General features: G+C 42.3%; 1 protein-coding gene across 3 annotated transcripts in view; it reads right to left on the bottom strand.

The window, feature by feature from the left end:
• Positions 1 to 385: 385 nt before the first annotated feature.
• LOC114808748 (protein ENL-like) overlaps positions 386 to 18,538 on the bottom strand; it is a 104,629-nt gene continuing 86,476 nt past the window's right edge. For all 3 annotated transcript variants that reach the window (XM_029056577.2, XM_029056574.2, XM_029056575.2), the window contains 4 exons: positions 10,081 to 10,168; positions 8,838 to 8,909; positions 1,802 to 1,873; positions 386 to 575 (listed from right to left, as the gene is read on the bottom strand). In XM_029056577.2, coding sequence (XP_028912410.1) covers positions 447 to 575; positions 1,802 to 1,873; positions 8,838 to 8,909; positions 10,081 to 10,168 — 361 coding nt within the window. In that variant the 3' untranslated portion in view covers positions 386 to 446. The remainder of the gene's footprint in view (positions 576 to 1,801; positions 1,874 to 8,837; positions 8,910 to 10,080; positions 10,169 to 18,538) is intronic.

An 18,538-nucleotide genomic window follows, 5' to 3' on the forward strand; every position in this document is an offset into this window, starting at 1 on the left:
AGAAGGTTGACAAAATCAAATTTGCTGCAAAAATAATTTTCTGGATGGCAGTAAAGTTAGTTTCCAAAGACACACTAATCTCAGGATCAGTTAATAGATTACTTGCAAATTCTACATTTTCTGGAATAACCTTATTACCTGAAAATGTAATTTTTACAATGATTAGTTCTAAAAGTAAGAACAAATATTTAATTTTGTGCACTACGGAGTACATTTTCATTTTGATCAGTATCTATGTCCAAATACCCTTGAATATTCAGTAGGAAGTACAGGCTCAAAATATTGGTATTTGTAACTGGCTGTGTATTTTCAAGTATTGAGATGCCTTTTGTGGCAGTGCTGGGTTCCAGAAAAAGCAAACTTAAAAGGAACTTCTGGAATCTGGTTCAGTATTTTGGGAAATTTTATTTTCAATTTTAGAGACAACCCACTTTTACATTGAAGTGTCATATTGCTACTGTATCCAGATAGCCCTGCAGCTTTCGGATGGTTGTCTCATCCAGAGAAAAAAGATCAAAGTCAAAAGTTGTGTTGGTCACATTAAAATGGCCAGTTTCTTCAATGAGATTAACAATCTGAAAAGACAAAGGAGGAGACATAAATAAAAGGATGAAAATCCATTAAGACAGCAAGTTAATGAGGAAATATTTTCTTTTGGGAATTTCCATAAAACTGGGAGTTTTAGGATATGTGAGAGATTGTTTGTTGGCAAGGGCTGTCTCTCCTTATTTGAAGGACACTGAGGGAATGAGGCTGAAGCTTACCCAAGACTGTTTTTGGAAGTGGTGAGAATTCTGAAATTGATCCTTTGAAAGAGCTTTCCTATTAATTAATTTAAATTTAATTAACTATTGAATTTCTAAATTTCACTTTGTTTCTGGCACTTTATTCCCATTTCCTATATGCATGTCTTCCTTCATTTATATGGTGAACACTTGGTGGGACAGGAATGTATTTTTATTATTAAGCTTCTGTCTATCCTGTGCTTAGAATAGTGGCAGCACCAGGTAAATGCTTAATAGTACAACAAAAATAATATACCCAAACAGTCATGAATTCAGACAAATACTGAATAGAACAAATGAAAAAAGACATAAATTATTGTCAGGTTTAACACTAAATTTGGAACAGTCAAAATGTGAACAGTGTTGGAAGTAAATTGGAATTGAGCTGGCACTTAGCAACAGTAAAAGAAAAAGTCCTGGAATGGCCATTGAGCTGTGATAATTTCTGCAGTCACACTTGATCTTTCAGCCTTTAGAACACCAATCTCAGCACCAATCTTTTTTCTAATGGTATTAAGTGCTCACTTTGTGTCAGACATTGTACTAAGTGCAGGGGTAAATAAAAGATACTTAGGTTGAACAGTCTATTACAGTAGCAGCAAGGCTTAGTGGATTGAGCATGGGCTTGGGAATCAGAAGGACTTGGGTTCTAATACTGGCTCAGCCATGTGTCTCCTGTGTGATCTTGGTCAAATCACTTAACTTCTCTAGGTTTCACTGACTTCATCTGTACAATGGGGACTAAGACCGTGAGTCCCAGGTGGGTCAGGGTTACTGTCCAACCCAATTTTCTTCTATCCACCCAGTGCTTAGAATAGTGTCTGGCACATAGTAAACGCTTAACAAATTCCACAGTTATCACTACTATTACTACATGGGGCTCAAGGCTTTATAGAGAAAAGTAGAATTTTTCTCCTTTAAAGGAAAATAAAAGAATTTCCAACATATCACACTCATCTCTAATCCTCCATTTAATGAGCCTTAAATACATTATTGAATTTAAAAAGATCATTCACCTGCTGAAGTATGTTGCGCTCCCGAAGGGCCATCAATCTCTTATGAAGTTCCACCAGTTCATCAGTGTAAGCCTGAGTAAATGATTAATGATAAGATGGGAAAAAGATCTATTACAGTTTGCCTAATCTTTTTTTATGTGATTAAATATAGTTAGGAACAATTTTCAAACTCTTGCCACATTTGTAGATAAGGCAATTCTCTTTGTAATCTTGGGAGTCTTGGAAGATTGGTAGTATTCCACTCTTATTCATTTACTTCCTTTAACTGCCCGAGGTGCTTACTATTTGGGGAACCATATAGCCCCATCCCATTATTGCCCAAAGTGAGATTTCAGAGACAGACTGAGGATTTCTTTTCTAAATGGTAGGAATAATGAGAAATAATCAGTTGGATAGAACTGAAATAAATTAATCATTCAATCAAGGGTATTTATTGAGTGCTTACTGTGTGCACAGCACTATAATAAGAAGATATTTGGGAGAGATCGATACAAGCGACTTGGTGGCATAAATCCTACCCACAAGAAGTTTACAATCTAGTCAGGGAGACAAGCATTAAAATAAACAACAATAATAATAATAATAATTATTGTTAAGCATTTAGAATGCCAAGCATTGTTCTAAGTGCTGGGGATCATACAAAGATAATCACTTTGGACACAGTCCCTGTCCCACATGGAGTTTACACTCTTAATCCCCATTTTACAGACGAGGTAACTGAGATCCAGAGAAGTTAAATGACTTGCCTAAAGTGAAAAAGCAGAGGTGGGATTAGAACCCAGATCTTTCTGACTCCCAAGTTCTATCCACTGAGCTAGGTGCTTCTCACTAAGCCACGAATTACAGACATCGGAAGCAAGCAGAGTATAGGATATGTACATAACTGCTGTGGGGCTGGAGGTGGGGTGAGTAACTGGTTCTTAAGGTTGCAGACCCAGGATGCAGAGGGGAGGATGAATAAGGTGGGGCAATGTGGGGTCAATCAGAGAAGTCCTCTTGGAGATGTAATTTTATTCTGTCAGATAATAAAGTGTAGGGAGCCCCAGGTGAGGGAAACAAAATGGGGAAGTGATCAGAGGCGAGATTGATGAGACTGACAGTCAAAGGTATCATACAATGTATAAAGGACAACATAATCAGCAATAGTATAAAATGTACTGATAGAATTCTTTTAGAATCAAATTCCAAACATAAACAAAACTATCTTCAGAACAGTGTCTAATCCAAAATGGTCAAGTTGAGGAAAGTTAAGAAAGGACTGAAGTGGGGAGACACAAGAGGCAAGGAGTCAGAAAGGAAAATAATGTAGTTAGTCAATCAGGGACATTACAAGTGCTTGGATTAGGGCAGTGAGTTCTGTTAAGAGGTGAGGGTGGATTTGGAAATGTAGTGGAGGAACATCAGGCAGGGTTACCACCCTCCCTTCTCCCTCAAACAACTCCCTTCACAATTTTTTATATTTTAGTAAGTCTTGTTAAGTGCTTACTATGTGCCAGATACAGTGCAAAGTATTGTGGTAGACACAAGATAATCAGAATGGATCCTATCCCTGTGCCATATTGGGCTCTCAGTTGAAGGAAGAAGAAGAGGAATGTTCACCTCACATTTTAGATTTTAAGGGCTGGAGAGGTAGATTTGGGAATCATCAATATAGTTGTACTTGTATGGTAGTTGAAGTGAATGAGTTCTCCAGGGGACAGGGAAGGGGCCCCAGAACTTGGCCTTAAGGGATCCCCACAGTTAGATGGTGGGAGGTAGGAAAGGAGCCTGAGAAAGAGACTAAGAAGGAACTGTCAGAGAGACAGGAGAACCAGCAGAGAAGAGTGTCCGAAAAGACAAGATTGGATAATGTTTCCAGAAGAAGGAGGTGGTCAAGTGTTGAAGGCAGCTGACAGGTTGAGGAGGATTAAGACCTAGGACAAAAAGGAAGTCATTTGTGACCACTGAGAGAGTGGTTTTAGTGGAATGAAGGGGGCAGAAGCCAGACTAAAGGGGGTCAAGGAGAGAACTGGAGGAGTGAAAGTGGAGACAGCTGTTGTAGACAACTTGCTCAAGATATTTGGAGAGGATGGTAGGAAGGAAAGCATTGAGGAAGGAGCCACTGGATAGTGAACAGGTGAAGATAAATTATTATTATTAATTATTATGATATTTGTTAAGCCTTTACTCTGTGCCAAGCACTGTTCTAAGCACTGGGGTAGATACAGGGTAATCAGGTTGTCCCATGTGGGGCTCACATTTTTAATCCCCATTTTACAGATGAGGTCACTAAGGCACAGAGAAGTTAAGGGACTTGCCAAAGGTCACAGAGCAGACCTTGGGAGCTGGGATTAGAACCAATGACACTGACTCCCAAGCCTGTGCTCTTTCCATTAAGCCATGCTGCTTCTGAAGTTGGCAGTCAGGGAGGAAAGAAGGGAGGGGAAAGCATTTTGATAAGGTGCAAAGGGTTGGGGTTGATGGCAAGGGGGATGAGGTGGATTTTGAGAGAAGGCAGGAAATCTCCTCTTGAGATACTGCTGATAAAGCTGGATGAAGTTCAAGGATGAGTGTGTTGGAAGGCGAGGGAGAAATTGGAGATTAGCAAGGAAGAGAAGCAGCATGGCCATCTGATTAGCTTGTATCTATCCCAGTGTTTAGAACAGTGTCTGGCATATAGTAAGAGTTTAACAAAGACCACCACCTCCCATGCCCCGACCCCACCCCCAACACACACTTCCCCACCACAAAAAAGACTTTAGGAAGATCTCATCTGGTCTTCTGGTGATTTCAATTTCTCAGTAAAATTTGTGCCCAGGTTACTGGGGACAAGAGATGGGTGAGACAGGAGGGCAGAGGGTTTGAGGAAAAAGTTAAACATCTGAAACACCTGGTGAAGGGAATGGGCCTGTGAGTCAATTAAGATGGAGCAATAATGTCGGGATAAGGAGAGGGCAGAGATAAATCAGGCAAGACTGACCTAATATTTGGATTTCTACCATAAGTGCTTTGTGGCTCGTGCACAGTAGTGAAGAAAGCAGACGAGGTGATCCAGGGCTATGGGTTAGTGGTGTGAGAGGGGTAAAGGGATAGGGGAGTGACTGAATTGAGTTCAATAGAGAGGGTGATAGTGAGGGAATCAATTTGATTGTAGAGGGAAGGTTACATTATTTCCCCAAGCAGTCTCTTTTGCGGGTTCCATCTCTGCCTCCCACCCCCTTACTGTCAGAGTCCTTCAAGACTCAGTTCTGGGTCGCCTTCTCTTCCCCAGCCTCACCTACTCCCTTGGAGAACTCATACATTTTAATGTCTTCAACTACCACTTCTATACAAATGATTCCCAAATTTACATCTCCAGCCCTGTTCTCTCTCTCTTTCTTTCTCTCACTCTATCTCATTCATTCACTCATAATTATTAACAGCTTACTATGTGCAGAGCACTGTACCTTGGGAAGTTCAATACAGCAGTAAAGAGAGACAATCCCTGCCCACAACGGACTTAAATCTAGCGGGGCGGAGACAGATATCAAAACAAGTATACATTCATCAATATAAATAAAATATAAATATATATATATATATATATGTGCTGTGGGGTTGGAGAAAGAGCAAAGGGAACGCGAGGTGATGCGGAATGGAGGGAGAGCTGAGAAGGCCTCTTGGAGGGGGTGCACCTTTAGTAGGGTTTTAAAGGGGAGAAGTGAGATTGTTTGGTGGATTTGAGGAGGGAGAACATTCATTCCAGGCCAGAGGTAGGACGAGGGCCATGGGATGGTGGCGAGACAGGCAAGATCGAGGCACAATGAGAAAGGCAGCAGCACAGGAGTGAAGTGTGTGTGCTGGGATGTATAAAGGAAGTGAGGTAAGAAGGGGCAAGGTGACGGAGAGCTCTCTCTCTCCTTTCTGCAGTCTCTCATTTCTTCCTGCCTTCAAGATATCTCTACTTGGATGTTCTCCAGTCACCTCAAACTTAACATGTCAAAAACAGAAATCCTATCTTCCCATACAAACTCTGTCTTCTCCTTGACTTTCCCATCACTGTAAATAGTACCATCATCCTTCCTTTCACACACCTGAAACCTTGGTTGCACCCTTGGCTTCTCTCTCTTATTCAACCCACATATTCAGTCTATCACTAAATCTTGTTGGTTCAACATTCAAAACATTCATAAATGCCCCTCCTCAGTCCTTCCCCCTTCTTGCCCCCCGCTTCAACTTTACCATTCTGCCCAGCAGTATCTCCAGAGGAGATCTCTGCCTTCTCTCAATACCACCCCCTTCGCATGCATGTTGAACCCCATTCCTTCACACCTATACTTAGGCCCCCTCCTTCCCTTCTTCCCTAACAGCCATCTTTAACTCTTCACTCTCCAGTGGCTTTTTCCCCACTGCCTTCAAACATGCCCATGTCTCCCTTATCCTAAAACTCTTTCCTTTGACCTCAGTTATTGCCCTATATCCCTCCTACCATACCTTTCCAAACTCCTTGAGTGAGGTCGTTTATACTCGCTGTTTCAAATTCCGCTCCTCCAATTATCTCCAGGACCTCCTCCAATCTGGCTTGTATTCCCTTCACTCCATAGAAACCGTCCTCTCAGAGGTTACCAGTGATCTCCTTCTTGCCAAATCCAACAGATTCTACTCCATCCTAATCCTCCTCAACTTCTCAGCTGCCTTCAACACTATGATCATCCCCTTCTCCTGGAAAGCCAAGGCTAACCAACCTTGGCTTCACTGATTCTGTCCTCTCCTCGTTCTCCTCCTATCTCTCTGGCTGTTCATTCTCAGTTTCCTTCATGGGCTTCTCCTCTGCCTCCCACCCCATAATTGTGGGGGTTGCTTGACATTCAGTTCTCTGTCTCTTTCTATTCTCCATCTACACTCTTTCCCTTGGAGAACTCAATCGCTCCCATGGCTTCAACTACCATCTCTTTGCAGATGTTACCCAAATCTACATCTCCCCTGATCTCTCTCACTCTTTCCAGGCTTGTATCTCCTCCTTCCTTCAAGACATCTCTACTTGGATGTCCTCCTGTCACCTCAAACTTAACATGTCCAAAATAGAGTTCCTTCTCTTCCCACCCAAATCCTGTCCTTTCCTTGATTTTACTATCACTTTAGACAGCACCACTATCCTTCCTGTATCACAAGCCCGTAACCTTGGTATTACCCTTGACTTCTCTCTCTCATTCAACCCTCACATTCAATCCGTCACCAAATCCTCTAGGTCCCACATTCACAACATTGCTAAAATCTGCCTTTTCCTCTCCATCCAAACTGCAACCATGTTACTATGATTACTCAACCTATGCCCCCTGGATTACTGCATCAGCCTCCTTGCTTTCCTCCCAACTTTCTGCCTCTCCCCACTTCAGTGCACACTTCATTCTGCTGCCTGGATCATCTTTCTACAGAAAGAGTAGGAACATGTCACCCCACTCCTCATAAATATCCAGTGGTTCCCCTTCCACTTCCATATCAAACAAAAACTCCTTATTGTTGGCTATAAAGAACTCATTACTTTACCCCCTCCTACCTCTCCTCCCTTCTACAACCCAGCCTGCATTCTTTGCTCCTTTGATGCTAACCTTCTACAGTGCCTCAATCTCATCTGTCTCACAGCTGACCCCTGGCCTACATCCTGCCTGGAAAGCCTGCCCTTCTCAATCCAATAGACAATTACTTTCCCCAACTTCAAAGCCTTATTGAAGGTACATCTCCAGGAGGCCTCCTCTCACTAAGTCCCATTTCTCATCTCCCACTCCCATCTACATCCTACTGATTTATTCTCTTTGCTCTTCTCCCTAAATTCCAGCCCCACAGCACTTACCTATATATCTTTAATTTTATTTATTTGTATTAATGTCTGTTTATTTGAATTGACATCTGCCTCCCTTGCTCTAATTGTGAACTAGTTGTGGCGGGGACTGTCACTGTTTATTGTTGTATTGTACCTTCCCAAGCACTTAGTACAATGCTCTGCACACAATAAGTACTTAATAAATACAGTAGAGTGAATGAGTGAATGAATTAATAAACATGGCTAAATCTGCCCTTTACTTTCCATCCATACTACTACACATTAATACAAGCACTTATCCCTTGATAATTGTTTCAGTCTCCTTGCTGACCTCCCTTCCTCCCCTCGCTCCACACTTTAGTCCATTCTTCACTCTGCATTTTCCACAAAAATGTTCAATCCAGGTCCTCTGGAGCCTCCAATGTTTGCCGATCCAACTCTGCCTTGAAGGAAAACTCCTTATCATTGGCTTTAAAGCACTCAATTGCCTTGCCCCCTCCTATCTCACCTTGCTGCTCTCCTATTACTACAGCCCAGCCCTCACACTTTACTACTCTAATGCTAATTTACTCCCTATACCTCAATCTCATCTAACTCATTGCCGATCATTTGTCCATGTTCTGCTTCTGGCTGGAACACTTTTCCTCCTCAAATCCAACAAACTAATGACTCTCCCTGCTTTAAAGCCTTATTGAAGGCACATCTCCTCCAAGAGGCCTTTGCTAGTTAAGCCCTCATTTCCTCTTCTCCCGCTCCCTTCCATGTCACCCTGATTTATTCCTTTTATTCACTGCCACTGACAAGTCTCACAGCACTTATGTATTTATCTGTAATTTTCTTATTTATATTAATGTCTGTCTCCTCCTCTAGACTGTAAGCTTGTTAGGAGCATGGACTGTTTCTACCAACTCTGTGATTTTGTACTCTTCCAAGTGCTTAGTACAGTGTTCTGCATAGAGTAAGCACTGAATAAATACGATTAACTGATTGATTGTGCTAAATATTCTTTGCGTTAAGGTTAGACAAAACGGCTGCAAAGATGAGAAGGTAAAAGGTGTATGCGGTGAAGGCAGAATATTTGAAAACAGCACTGTAGCTAACCTCTTTACCCTCTGCTGATGAGAGGGTGGGGGGAAGGTTGGAAAGGTGAGAGAATGGCAGGGGTGACTGTAATCTGGGATCAGCCGGTCTCATAAATTGCCAATGATACAGTAGCTTTCTTTTCAACAGCACAAATCTAAAGCCAACCCTCCTCACCTTGTCATATGTTCCTTTCTTGAGGACTTTTTCAGGTATATTACATGGTTCTGGACTCTTCCTCTTAAATTCCTGGAAGAATTACAGAACGCTTTGTTTAGGACAAGAATAAAAGTGATATAGAGGCTTTTTGGGGAAGACGTCTAAATTTTCTGTTGCCGGGAAGTAGCATAGCTTAATAGAAAGAGTATGGGCCTAGGAATAAGAGGTCCTGGATTCCAATACCCGTTCTGTCACTTGCCTGTTGTGTGATCTTTGGCACTTCTCTGTCCCTAAGTTTCCTCATCTGTAAAACAGGGAATAGCTGCCTATTAAACCTCTCCCTTAAATTATAAGCCATAAAAAGCCAGTTGCTGTGTCACATGGGTGACAGTGGAACTGTGTTTGACCTGATTATGTTGTATCTACAGTCAGTCAGTCAACTGTATTTACTGTTTACTGTTTGCATAGCACTGGACTAAGCACTTGGGAGAGTATAATATAACAGACACATTCCCTACCCACAATGAGCTTACATTCTAGATGGGGATCCAGACATTAAATTAATAAAATTACACATATGTACATAAATGCTGTGGGACTGGGATGAGGGGATGAATAAAAGGAGGAAGTCAAGGCAATGTGGAAGGGAGTAGGAGAAAGAACGTTGGGCTTAATGAGGGAAGGCCTCCTGAAGGAGATATGCCTTCAATAAGACTTAGGAGAAGGGAAGAATAATTGTCTACAAGAAAACTTAGTATAATAATGTTGGTATTTGTTAAGCGCTTACTATGTGCAAGGCACTGTTGTAAGCGCTGGGGTAGATACAGGGTAATCAGATTGTCCCACATGAGGCTCACAGTCTTCATCCCCATTTTACAAATGAGGTAACTGAGGCACAGAGAAGTTAAGTGACTTGCCCACAGTCACACAGCTGACAAGTGGCAGAGTTGGGATTCGAACCCATGACCTCTGACTCCCAAGCTCAGGGTCTTTCCACTGAGCCATGTTGCTTCCCCAAGAATAGGGCTTGACACCTAGGAAGTGCTTAATAAATACCACAAATACCACAAGTGATTAGTACAGTGCTTTGCACACATAAATGCTCAATAAATACCACTGAATGAATGAACCACAATTATTATTATTAGTAATTATTAGTACACTTTTGCACTTTTTTGATGCCTTAAACTACAAAACCATTTATGAAAGTTTTTCTATGCAAAGAAAAAGTGATCTTATTGTTAACCCAGTCAGCAAATACCTGGCTAGCAGGAAGCAGTTTATAAGTGGGAGCGTGTTCTTGATTTGGCAGACAAGAGCCCAAACTGTCACTGTCACTGATACTTAACCTGAAAGGCAAAGATACAGAATTAGTGCTCTGATAAGTACAGTCATGACTTTTTCTGGTATGGGGTGCTTTTTTCATTTCAAATTTGAGGTAGCCAATTGTGGGTAACCACTGAGAAACCATTTTGCAAACTTACAGCTTTTTTATGTAAATACATTACTGCAGATTTTCTACTCCTTGCTATCTTCTGACTACAGAATCAAGAATAAGGAGTGCAAGAGTGTGAAGGGCTCAGTGAAAACTCCATCACTGTTACATAATCAATCAATCAATTAATGGGATTTACTGAGAACAAACTGTGTGTACAGTCCCACACTAACCACTTGGGAGAATACAGCAGAATTGATAAACCAGATCACTAATCTCAAGGAGCTCACTGTCTACAGGGGCGAATATATTTAAATACAAATAGGGTAGTAGAGTACATAGGCCTGTGGGGCTGGGGGAGGGGTGGATATAGAAGTACCTAAGAGGTACAGACCCAAGTAGATAAGTAATGCCAAAGGGAGGGCAAATAGAGTGAGGAAGTAAGTATCATATGGTCCCAAGTGCTTAGTACTGTGCTCTGCATATAGTAGCTCACAATAATGCCACTGATGATGATGATGATGATGTGATGAAGACCTCTTTGAAGAGATACATTTTCAATAGATTTGAAGAAGGGGAGAGTGGTGGACTGTCAGATGTGAAGGAGGTGTGAGCTCCAGGTCCAAAGAGGGATATGGGCAAGGGGCTGGAGGCAGCGTAAACAAAATCAAGGTACAGAGAGTAAGCTGTGTTAGAGGAGTAAAGGGTGCAGGCTGGGAGGTAATGGAACAGAAGAAAGGTAAAATAGAGGGGGCAAGCTGATTGACTGTCTTAAAGCCAATGGTAAGTTTCCACCTGATGGAGAAATAGTTCAGCAACCAATGGAGGTTTTTAGGGAGTGATCCTTTAAGTATTACCACACTGACCCCAGCATTTGTCATATTCTGCTTCTATCTCCCTCTTCACTGACTTCCCTACCTCTAGCCTTTTTCCTCTCTAGTTCTTAATTTAATAATGTTAAATTAATTAATTAATTTAAATATTAATAATATTAATTAGTTAATATTAATTAATATAATTAATTAAAAATTAATAATAAAATATAATTAGTTAATATTAATTAATTTAAAAAATAATAATAGAATATAATTAGTTAATATTAATTAATTAAAATAATAATAATGTTTAATAATGTGCCGAGCACTGTTCTAAGCGCTGGGGTAGATACAGGGTAATCAGGTTGTCCCACGTGAGGCTTACAGTTAATCCCCATTTTACAGATGAGGTAACTGAGGCCCAGAGAAGTTAAGTGACTTGCCCACAGTCACACAGCTGACAAGTGGCAGAGCGGGATTCGAACTCATGACCTCTGACTCCCAAGCCCGTGCTCTTTCCACTGAGCCATGCTGCTTCTCTAATAATAATGTTGGTATGACTTGCCCACAGTCACACAGCTGACAAGTGGCAGAGCGGGATTCGAACTTATGACCTCTGACTCCCAAGCCCGTGCTCTTTCCACTGAGCCATGCTGCTTCTCTAATAATAATGTTGGTATTTGTTAAGCGCTTACTATGTGCAGAGCACTGTTCTCAGCGCTGAGGTAGACACGGGGGAATCAGGTTGTGCCACGTAGGGCTCACAGTCTTAATCCCCATTTTACAGATGAGGTAACTGAGGCACAGAGAAGTGAAGTGACTTGCCCCCAGTCACACAGCTGACAAGAGGCAGAGCCGGGAGTCGAACCCATGACCTCTGACTCCGAAGTCCGGGCTCTTTCCACTAACTGGTACATTAATTTTTTTCCAAAATACTGTTCTACAAATATCTACCCATTCCTCAAAAATCTCCAATAGTTACTCAACTACAGTTGCATCAGCAGAAACTCATTACTACTGATTTCAAGTCACTCAATCAGCTCTGTTCTTCGCAGCAAATAATAATAATGATAATAATAATAATAATAATGTTGGTATTTGTTGAGCACTTACTATGTGCCGAGCACTGTTCTAAGTGCTGGCTAGATACGGGGTAATCAGGTCCCACGTGGGGCTCACAGTCTTAATCACCATTTTCCAGATGAGGTAACTGAGGCACAGAGAAGTTAATTGACTTGCCCAAAGTCACACAGTTGACAAGAAGTGGAGTTGGGATTAGAACCTCTCTTCTGTGCCAATAAAGCCCATTCTTAACTCTAAAACCAACCTACTCTACAGTGCCTTGATCTTGTCTTTTTTGACATTGATTCCTTGCTTTGGCCTTTGGAACCCCCTCCATTCTCATATTCACTAAACCACCTCATTTCCCAATTTCAAGGCCCTCCTGTAAACATATTTATTCCATGAAGCCTTTCCTGACTAACCTCTCACTTTCCTACTCTACTCTCCTTCCCTACTGCATCACCCATGCATTTGGGTCCATGTCAACTAAGCACTTAGATTTTCACTCCTTGATTCAGTCACACTGCCCTTGAGTACATATCCTTACACTCTGCTATTTCTTCTCTCTGGATTTCATTTTAGTGACTGCTTTCCAACTAATTGGAAAACTAATCGGTAAACTCTTTGAAAGCAAGGATCATGTCTAGCAACTCCACTGCACTGCACTGTATTCTCACAAGTGCTTGGTACAATGCTATACACCTTATAAACATTAATAAATTGCACTGATTGGCTGACAGAGTATAGCCAGATATAAGTGAGCATATATTCAAGGTTCATCAAGCATCATCAGTAGAAATTATTGAATACTTAATGTGTGCAGAGTACTGAACTTAGTGCTTGAGAGAGTACAATACAACAGAGTTGGTAGACAACCTAAGAAGAGTTTTTGAGAGTTGGAGTTGCCAGTGGACTAAACTGTTTTTAAAAAAAGATCTGTGAAGCAGGACTGTAGTAGGAGAACAGTGATGTTAGGTAGGATGGGGCAAAGTGATTGAGTGCTTTAAAGCCAATGATAAGAAGTTTCCATTTGATGTGGAAGTGGATGGACAACCACTGGAGGTTCCCGAGGAGTGGGGAAAAATGGACTAAAAACTTTTGTAGAAAAATGATGCTGGCAGCAGACTGAAGTATAGACTGGAATGGGGAGAGACAGAAGGCACAGAAAAGCAAGAAGGATGATTCAGTAATCAAATATCTGCTTGGATTTATGTGATAGCAGTTGGACGGGAAGAAAGTTTGGATTTTAACAGTGTTGTGAGAGTAGAACAGATAGGATTTTTTGATAGATTGAATATATCGGTTGAGATAGAGAGATGAGTTCAGAACAATGCCATGATTACGTTTTGTGAGGGAAGATAGTGATATGGACCTGGAAGTTAGAAGAACTTGGGTTCTAATACTGGCTGTGCCACATATCTGCTGTGTGATCTTGGGCAAATCACTTCATTTCTCTGGGCCTCAGTTACCTCATCTATAAAATGGGTGGATTAAGAATGTGAGCCCCATATAGGATATGGACAGTATCTAACCAGATAAACTTATATCTACCCGGAGCTTAGAAGAATGCTTGGCATAAAGTAAGTGCTTAAAAAGTACATTAGTTAATTAATTTCAGTGATGGGAAAAGACAAAGGGAGAACAAGGGTTTGGAGGGGAAAATAAGAAGTTCAGTTTTGGACATGTTAAGTTTGAGTATCAGCAGGACATTCAAGTATAGATATCCTGAAGGAAGAAGGAAATGTGAGACTGCAGGGAAGGAGAGAGGTTAGGGCTAGAAATGATAATTTGGGAATTATCTACATAGAGATGGTAGTTGAAGCTATAGGAATAGGCCATAGGTAGTTGTAGGAAGGTGCGAGCTGATTTGAGTGCCTTAATAATAATAGCAGTGATGGTATTTGTTAAGCACTCTTTAAGAACCAAGTACTGTTCTAAGCACTGAGGTAGATAAAAGGTAATTAGGTTGTCCCATGTGGGACTCACAATCTTAATCCCCATTTTACAGATGAGGTAACTGAAGCAAAGAGAAGTGAAGTGACTTGCCCAAAGTCACACAGCTGACAAGGAGCAGAGTCGAGATTCGAACTCTTCCTCCCAAGCCTGTGCTCTTTCCACTAAGCCATGCTGCTCTTCAGGAGTCTTAAGACCAGTGGTGAAGAGTTTCTATTTGGTATTCTCTTAACTCCTCTGGTTTCCTTAATAAGCCCCCATGGCCACCCAGGAAACAAGGGTCCTTGCCTTGAGCACTTTCTTGTCTACTAAATTGAATTCCCTTGCCAAGTCTTCCTCTGACATTTTTCACTACCAATTTCCAGCAGTGACTCATTCACTCATACAATACTTTGTACAGTTCTGCATTCAAGTGGTTGAATACTGTTGGGAAAAATCCAGACAACATGCAGTCCTCTGTGAGTTGAATCAACTAATCAGTGATGTTTACTGATTGCTTCAATAAAGTGTTTATGTACTGCATTAAATGTAATGTAATGTAATGTAACGCAGAACACTGAACTAAGCAATTCAAATTTACCACCTCTTGCTATAGTTCTGCCTTTTAAAATCCTCAATGATAATATAGCTCTTAACTGACTCAGTTTCTGATCCTAACGACTATTTCAGGTAAGAGACTTTCTCTTGAAAGCCAACTCAGAAAGAGGAGAATTAGGGGAATAGGAATAGGTAAGTATTGAGCAGGCAAGGGTAACCTTTTTAGGGCGTCCATATCTTTTTGGCCACTAAAATTATGAAATCTTCAGGAATTCAGAGAGAGGAGTGGACGGTCCCTGGGAGAAGTCATTGCTTCCATGGGTTCAACTACCACATCTATACAGCGGATTCCCAAATCTTCATCTTCAGCCCTGATCTCGCTCCCTCTCTGCACTCTCACATTTCCTCCTGCCTTTAAGACATCTCTCCTTGGAAGTCCTGCCGACATGTCACAAACAGAACTCCTTATCTTCCCATTCAAAACTTGTCCTCCCTTGATTTTCCCATCCCTGAAGACAGCACCTCCATCCTTTCCATCTCCCAAGCCCATAACTTTCGTGTTATCTTTGACTCATCTCTTTCATTCAACCCACATATTCAATCTGTTCCTAATCCTGTCGGTTCAACCTTCATATCATGGCTCATATCTGCCCTTTCCTCTCCATCCAAATTACACCCACATTAATCCAAGCACTTATCTATCCTGCCTGGAATTCTCTATAATAATAATAATGTTGGGATTTGTTAAGCGCTTACTATGTGCCGAGCACTGTTCTAAGCACTGGGGTAGACATAGGGGAATCAGGTTGTCCCACGTGGGGCGCACAGTCTTAATCCCCCTTTTACAGATGAGGGAACTGAGGCGCAGAGAAGTGAAGTGACTTGCCCACAGTCACACAGGCGACAAGTGGCAGAGCTGAGATTCGAACTCATGAGCCCTGACTCCAAAGCCCGTGCTCTTTCCACTGAGCCACGCTGCTTCCCTCTATGAACTTCCTTGCTAACCTCCCTCCCTCCTGTCTCTTCTCACTCCAGTCCACACTTCACTCTGCTACCAGATCGTTTTTCTACAAAAAGTGCAGACCACGTTTCTTCATTCCTCGAAAACCTCTGTGTCAAACAGAAACTCTTCACCATTGGCTTTAAACCAGTTAATCACCATACACCCTCCTACTTCACTTTGTTACTCTTCTACTACAATCCAGTCTGCATTTCTTCCTGAACCTTGATCTCATCTATTTTGCTGCCAACTTCTTGCCCATGTCCTGCCTCTGGCCTGGAATGCTCTTCCCTCCTCATAACCGACAGGCAGTAACTCTCCCCATTCCTTCAGAGCCTCACTGAAGACACACCTCTTCCAAAAGGTCCTCCCTGACTAAGCACTCTTTTCTTCTTCTTCAACTCCCTTTGGCATGGCCCTGTCTTGTTCCCTTTATTTATCTTCCCTCCCAGTCCCACAGCACTTATGTACATATCTGTAATTTACTTATTTATATTAATGCCTGTCTCCCTCTCTAGACTGTAAGCTCGTTGTGAGCTGGGGAAGTTTCTGTTATATTGTTATTCTGTACCCTCCCAAGCTTTCAGCACAGTGGTCTGCACATAGTAAGTGCTCAATAAATACTACTGACGGCCTGGATGACAGATTGACTCTCCCAAACTTCAAAGCCTTAGTGAAGGTACATAATAATGTTGGTATTTGTTAAGCACTTACTATGTGCAGAGCACTGTTCTAAGCGCTGGGGTAGATACAGGATAATCAGGTTGTCCCACATGAGGCTCAGAGTCACCATTTTACTGATGAGGGAACTGAGGCACATAGAAGTTAAGTGACTTGCCTACAGTCACACAGCTGACAAGTGGCAGAACCAGGATTTGAACCCATGATCTCTGACTCCCAAGCCCATGCTCTTTCCACTGAGGCACGCTGCTTTTCTCCTTCAGGAGACCTGCTCTGACTAAGCCATCATTTCTTCTTCTTTTCGTTCATTCATTCAATAGTATTTACTGAGTGCTTACTATGTGCAGAGCACTGTACTAAACGCTTGGAATATACAGTTCAGCAACAGATAGAGTCAATCCTTGCCCAATGACAGACTGACTAATTGGGGGAGATAGACAGCAGAGCAAAACAGAACAAAACAAAACAAGACAACATTATCAAGATGAATAGAATCAAGGAGATATACACCGTATTAACAGAATAAATAGGGTAATAAATAATTTATGCAAATTGATGAATAGAATCAAGGAGATATACACCGCATTAACAAAATAAATAAGGTAAGAAATAATATATACAAATGTGCACAGTACTGAGGGGAGGGGAAGGGGAAAGAGAAGAGAGGGAAGGAGAGGGAGATTCAAGACTGGAGGAAGAGAGAACAGGGGAGGAGATATAGATATGGGTGTCATCTGCATAGAGTTGATAGTTGAAGCCACGGGAGTGAATGAGTTCACCAAGCGAGACAGTAAAGATGGAGAACAGAAGAGGGCCAAGAACTGAACCTTGAGGAACCCATACAGTTAGTGGATGGGAGGGGGAGGAGGAGTCTACGAAGGAGTCGGAGAATGAACGGCCAGAGAGATAAGAGGAGAACCAGGAGAGGATGGAGTCCGTGAAGCCAAGGTGAGATAAAGTGTGGAGGAGAAGGGGATGGTCAACAGTGTCAAAGGCAGCTGAGATGTCAAGGAGGATTAGGATAGAGTAGGAGCCATTGGATTTGTCAAGAAGGAGGTCATGGGTGACCTTTGAGAAGGCAGTTTTGGTGGAGTGGAGGGGATGGAAACCACACTGGAGGGGGTCCAGGAGAAACTTGGAGTTGAGGAATTCAAGGTAGCGAGTATAGATGACTCAATCTAGGAGTTTGGAAAGGAAGGAGGGAGAAAGTATGATAACTGGAAGGGGAAGTGGGGTCGAGAGACGGCTTTTTTAGGATGGGGGAGATATGGGCATGTTTGAAGGCTAAGGGGAAGAAGCCATTGGAGAATGAGTGGTTAAAGGTGGAAGTTAAGGAGGGGAGGAGGGAAGGGGTGATAGTTTTTATAAGGTGAGCCAGGAATGGGGTCTGAAGCACAGGTGGAGGGGGTAGCACTTGTGAGGAGGGAGGAGTCTCCTCTGAGGAGACTGCAGGGAACGATGGAAAAGTAGGGAAGAGGGTTGAGAGCGGGGGGATGGAGAAGAGGGAGGGTGACTTTGGGGATCTCAGACCTGACTGTGTTAATTTTTGTAATGAAGTAGGTGGCCAGATCGTTGGGGGTGAGTGATGGGGGATGGGGAGGAACAAGGGGCCTGAGGAGAGAGTTAAAAGTCAGGAACAATTGACAGGGGTGATGGGCATGGCATGAAGCAGCATGGCGCAGTGGAAAGAGCATGGGCTTTGGAGTCAGGGCTCATGAGTTCAAATCCCAGCTCTGCCACGTGTCAGCTGTGTGACTGTGGGCAAGTCACTTAACTTCTCTGTGCCTCAGTGCCCTCATCTGTAAAATGGGGATTAAGACTGTGAGCCCCACATGGGACAACCTGATTCCCCTATGTTTACCCCAGCGCTTAGAACAGTGCTCTGCACATAGTAAGCGCTTAACAAATACCAACATATATATATATATACATGGGCATCAATGAGGGAAGAAAAGTAGTTTCGCCTGGTAGAGGAGAGGGCTGAATTAAGGCAGGAAAAGATAAATTTGAAGTGAGTAAGGTTGGCTTGGTGCTTAGACCTTCGCTAGCAGTGCTCAGCAGCTCGAGCATAAGAGTGAAGGACGCAGATAGAGACAAAGGTCCAGGGCTGTGGGTTAGTGGAGCAAGAGCGGCGGATGGAAAGGGGAGTGAACGAGTTGAGTAGAGAGGGTGGAGTTGAGGGCAGTAAACCGATCATCGAGAGTGGGAAGAGAGGATATGGAGGCAAGGTAGGGTG

The sequence above is a fragment of the Ornithorhynchus anatinus genome, chromosome Y5 (genome assembly GCF_004115215.2).
Source record: "Ornithorhynchus anatinus isolate Pmale09 chromosome Y5, mOrnAna1.pri.v4, whole genome shotgun sequence".
NCBI classification, from domain to species: domain Eukaryota; kingdom Metazoa; phylum Chordata; class Mammalia; order Monotremata; family Ornithorhynchidae; genus Ornithorhynchus; species Ornithorhynchus anatinus.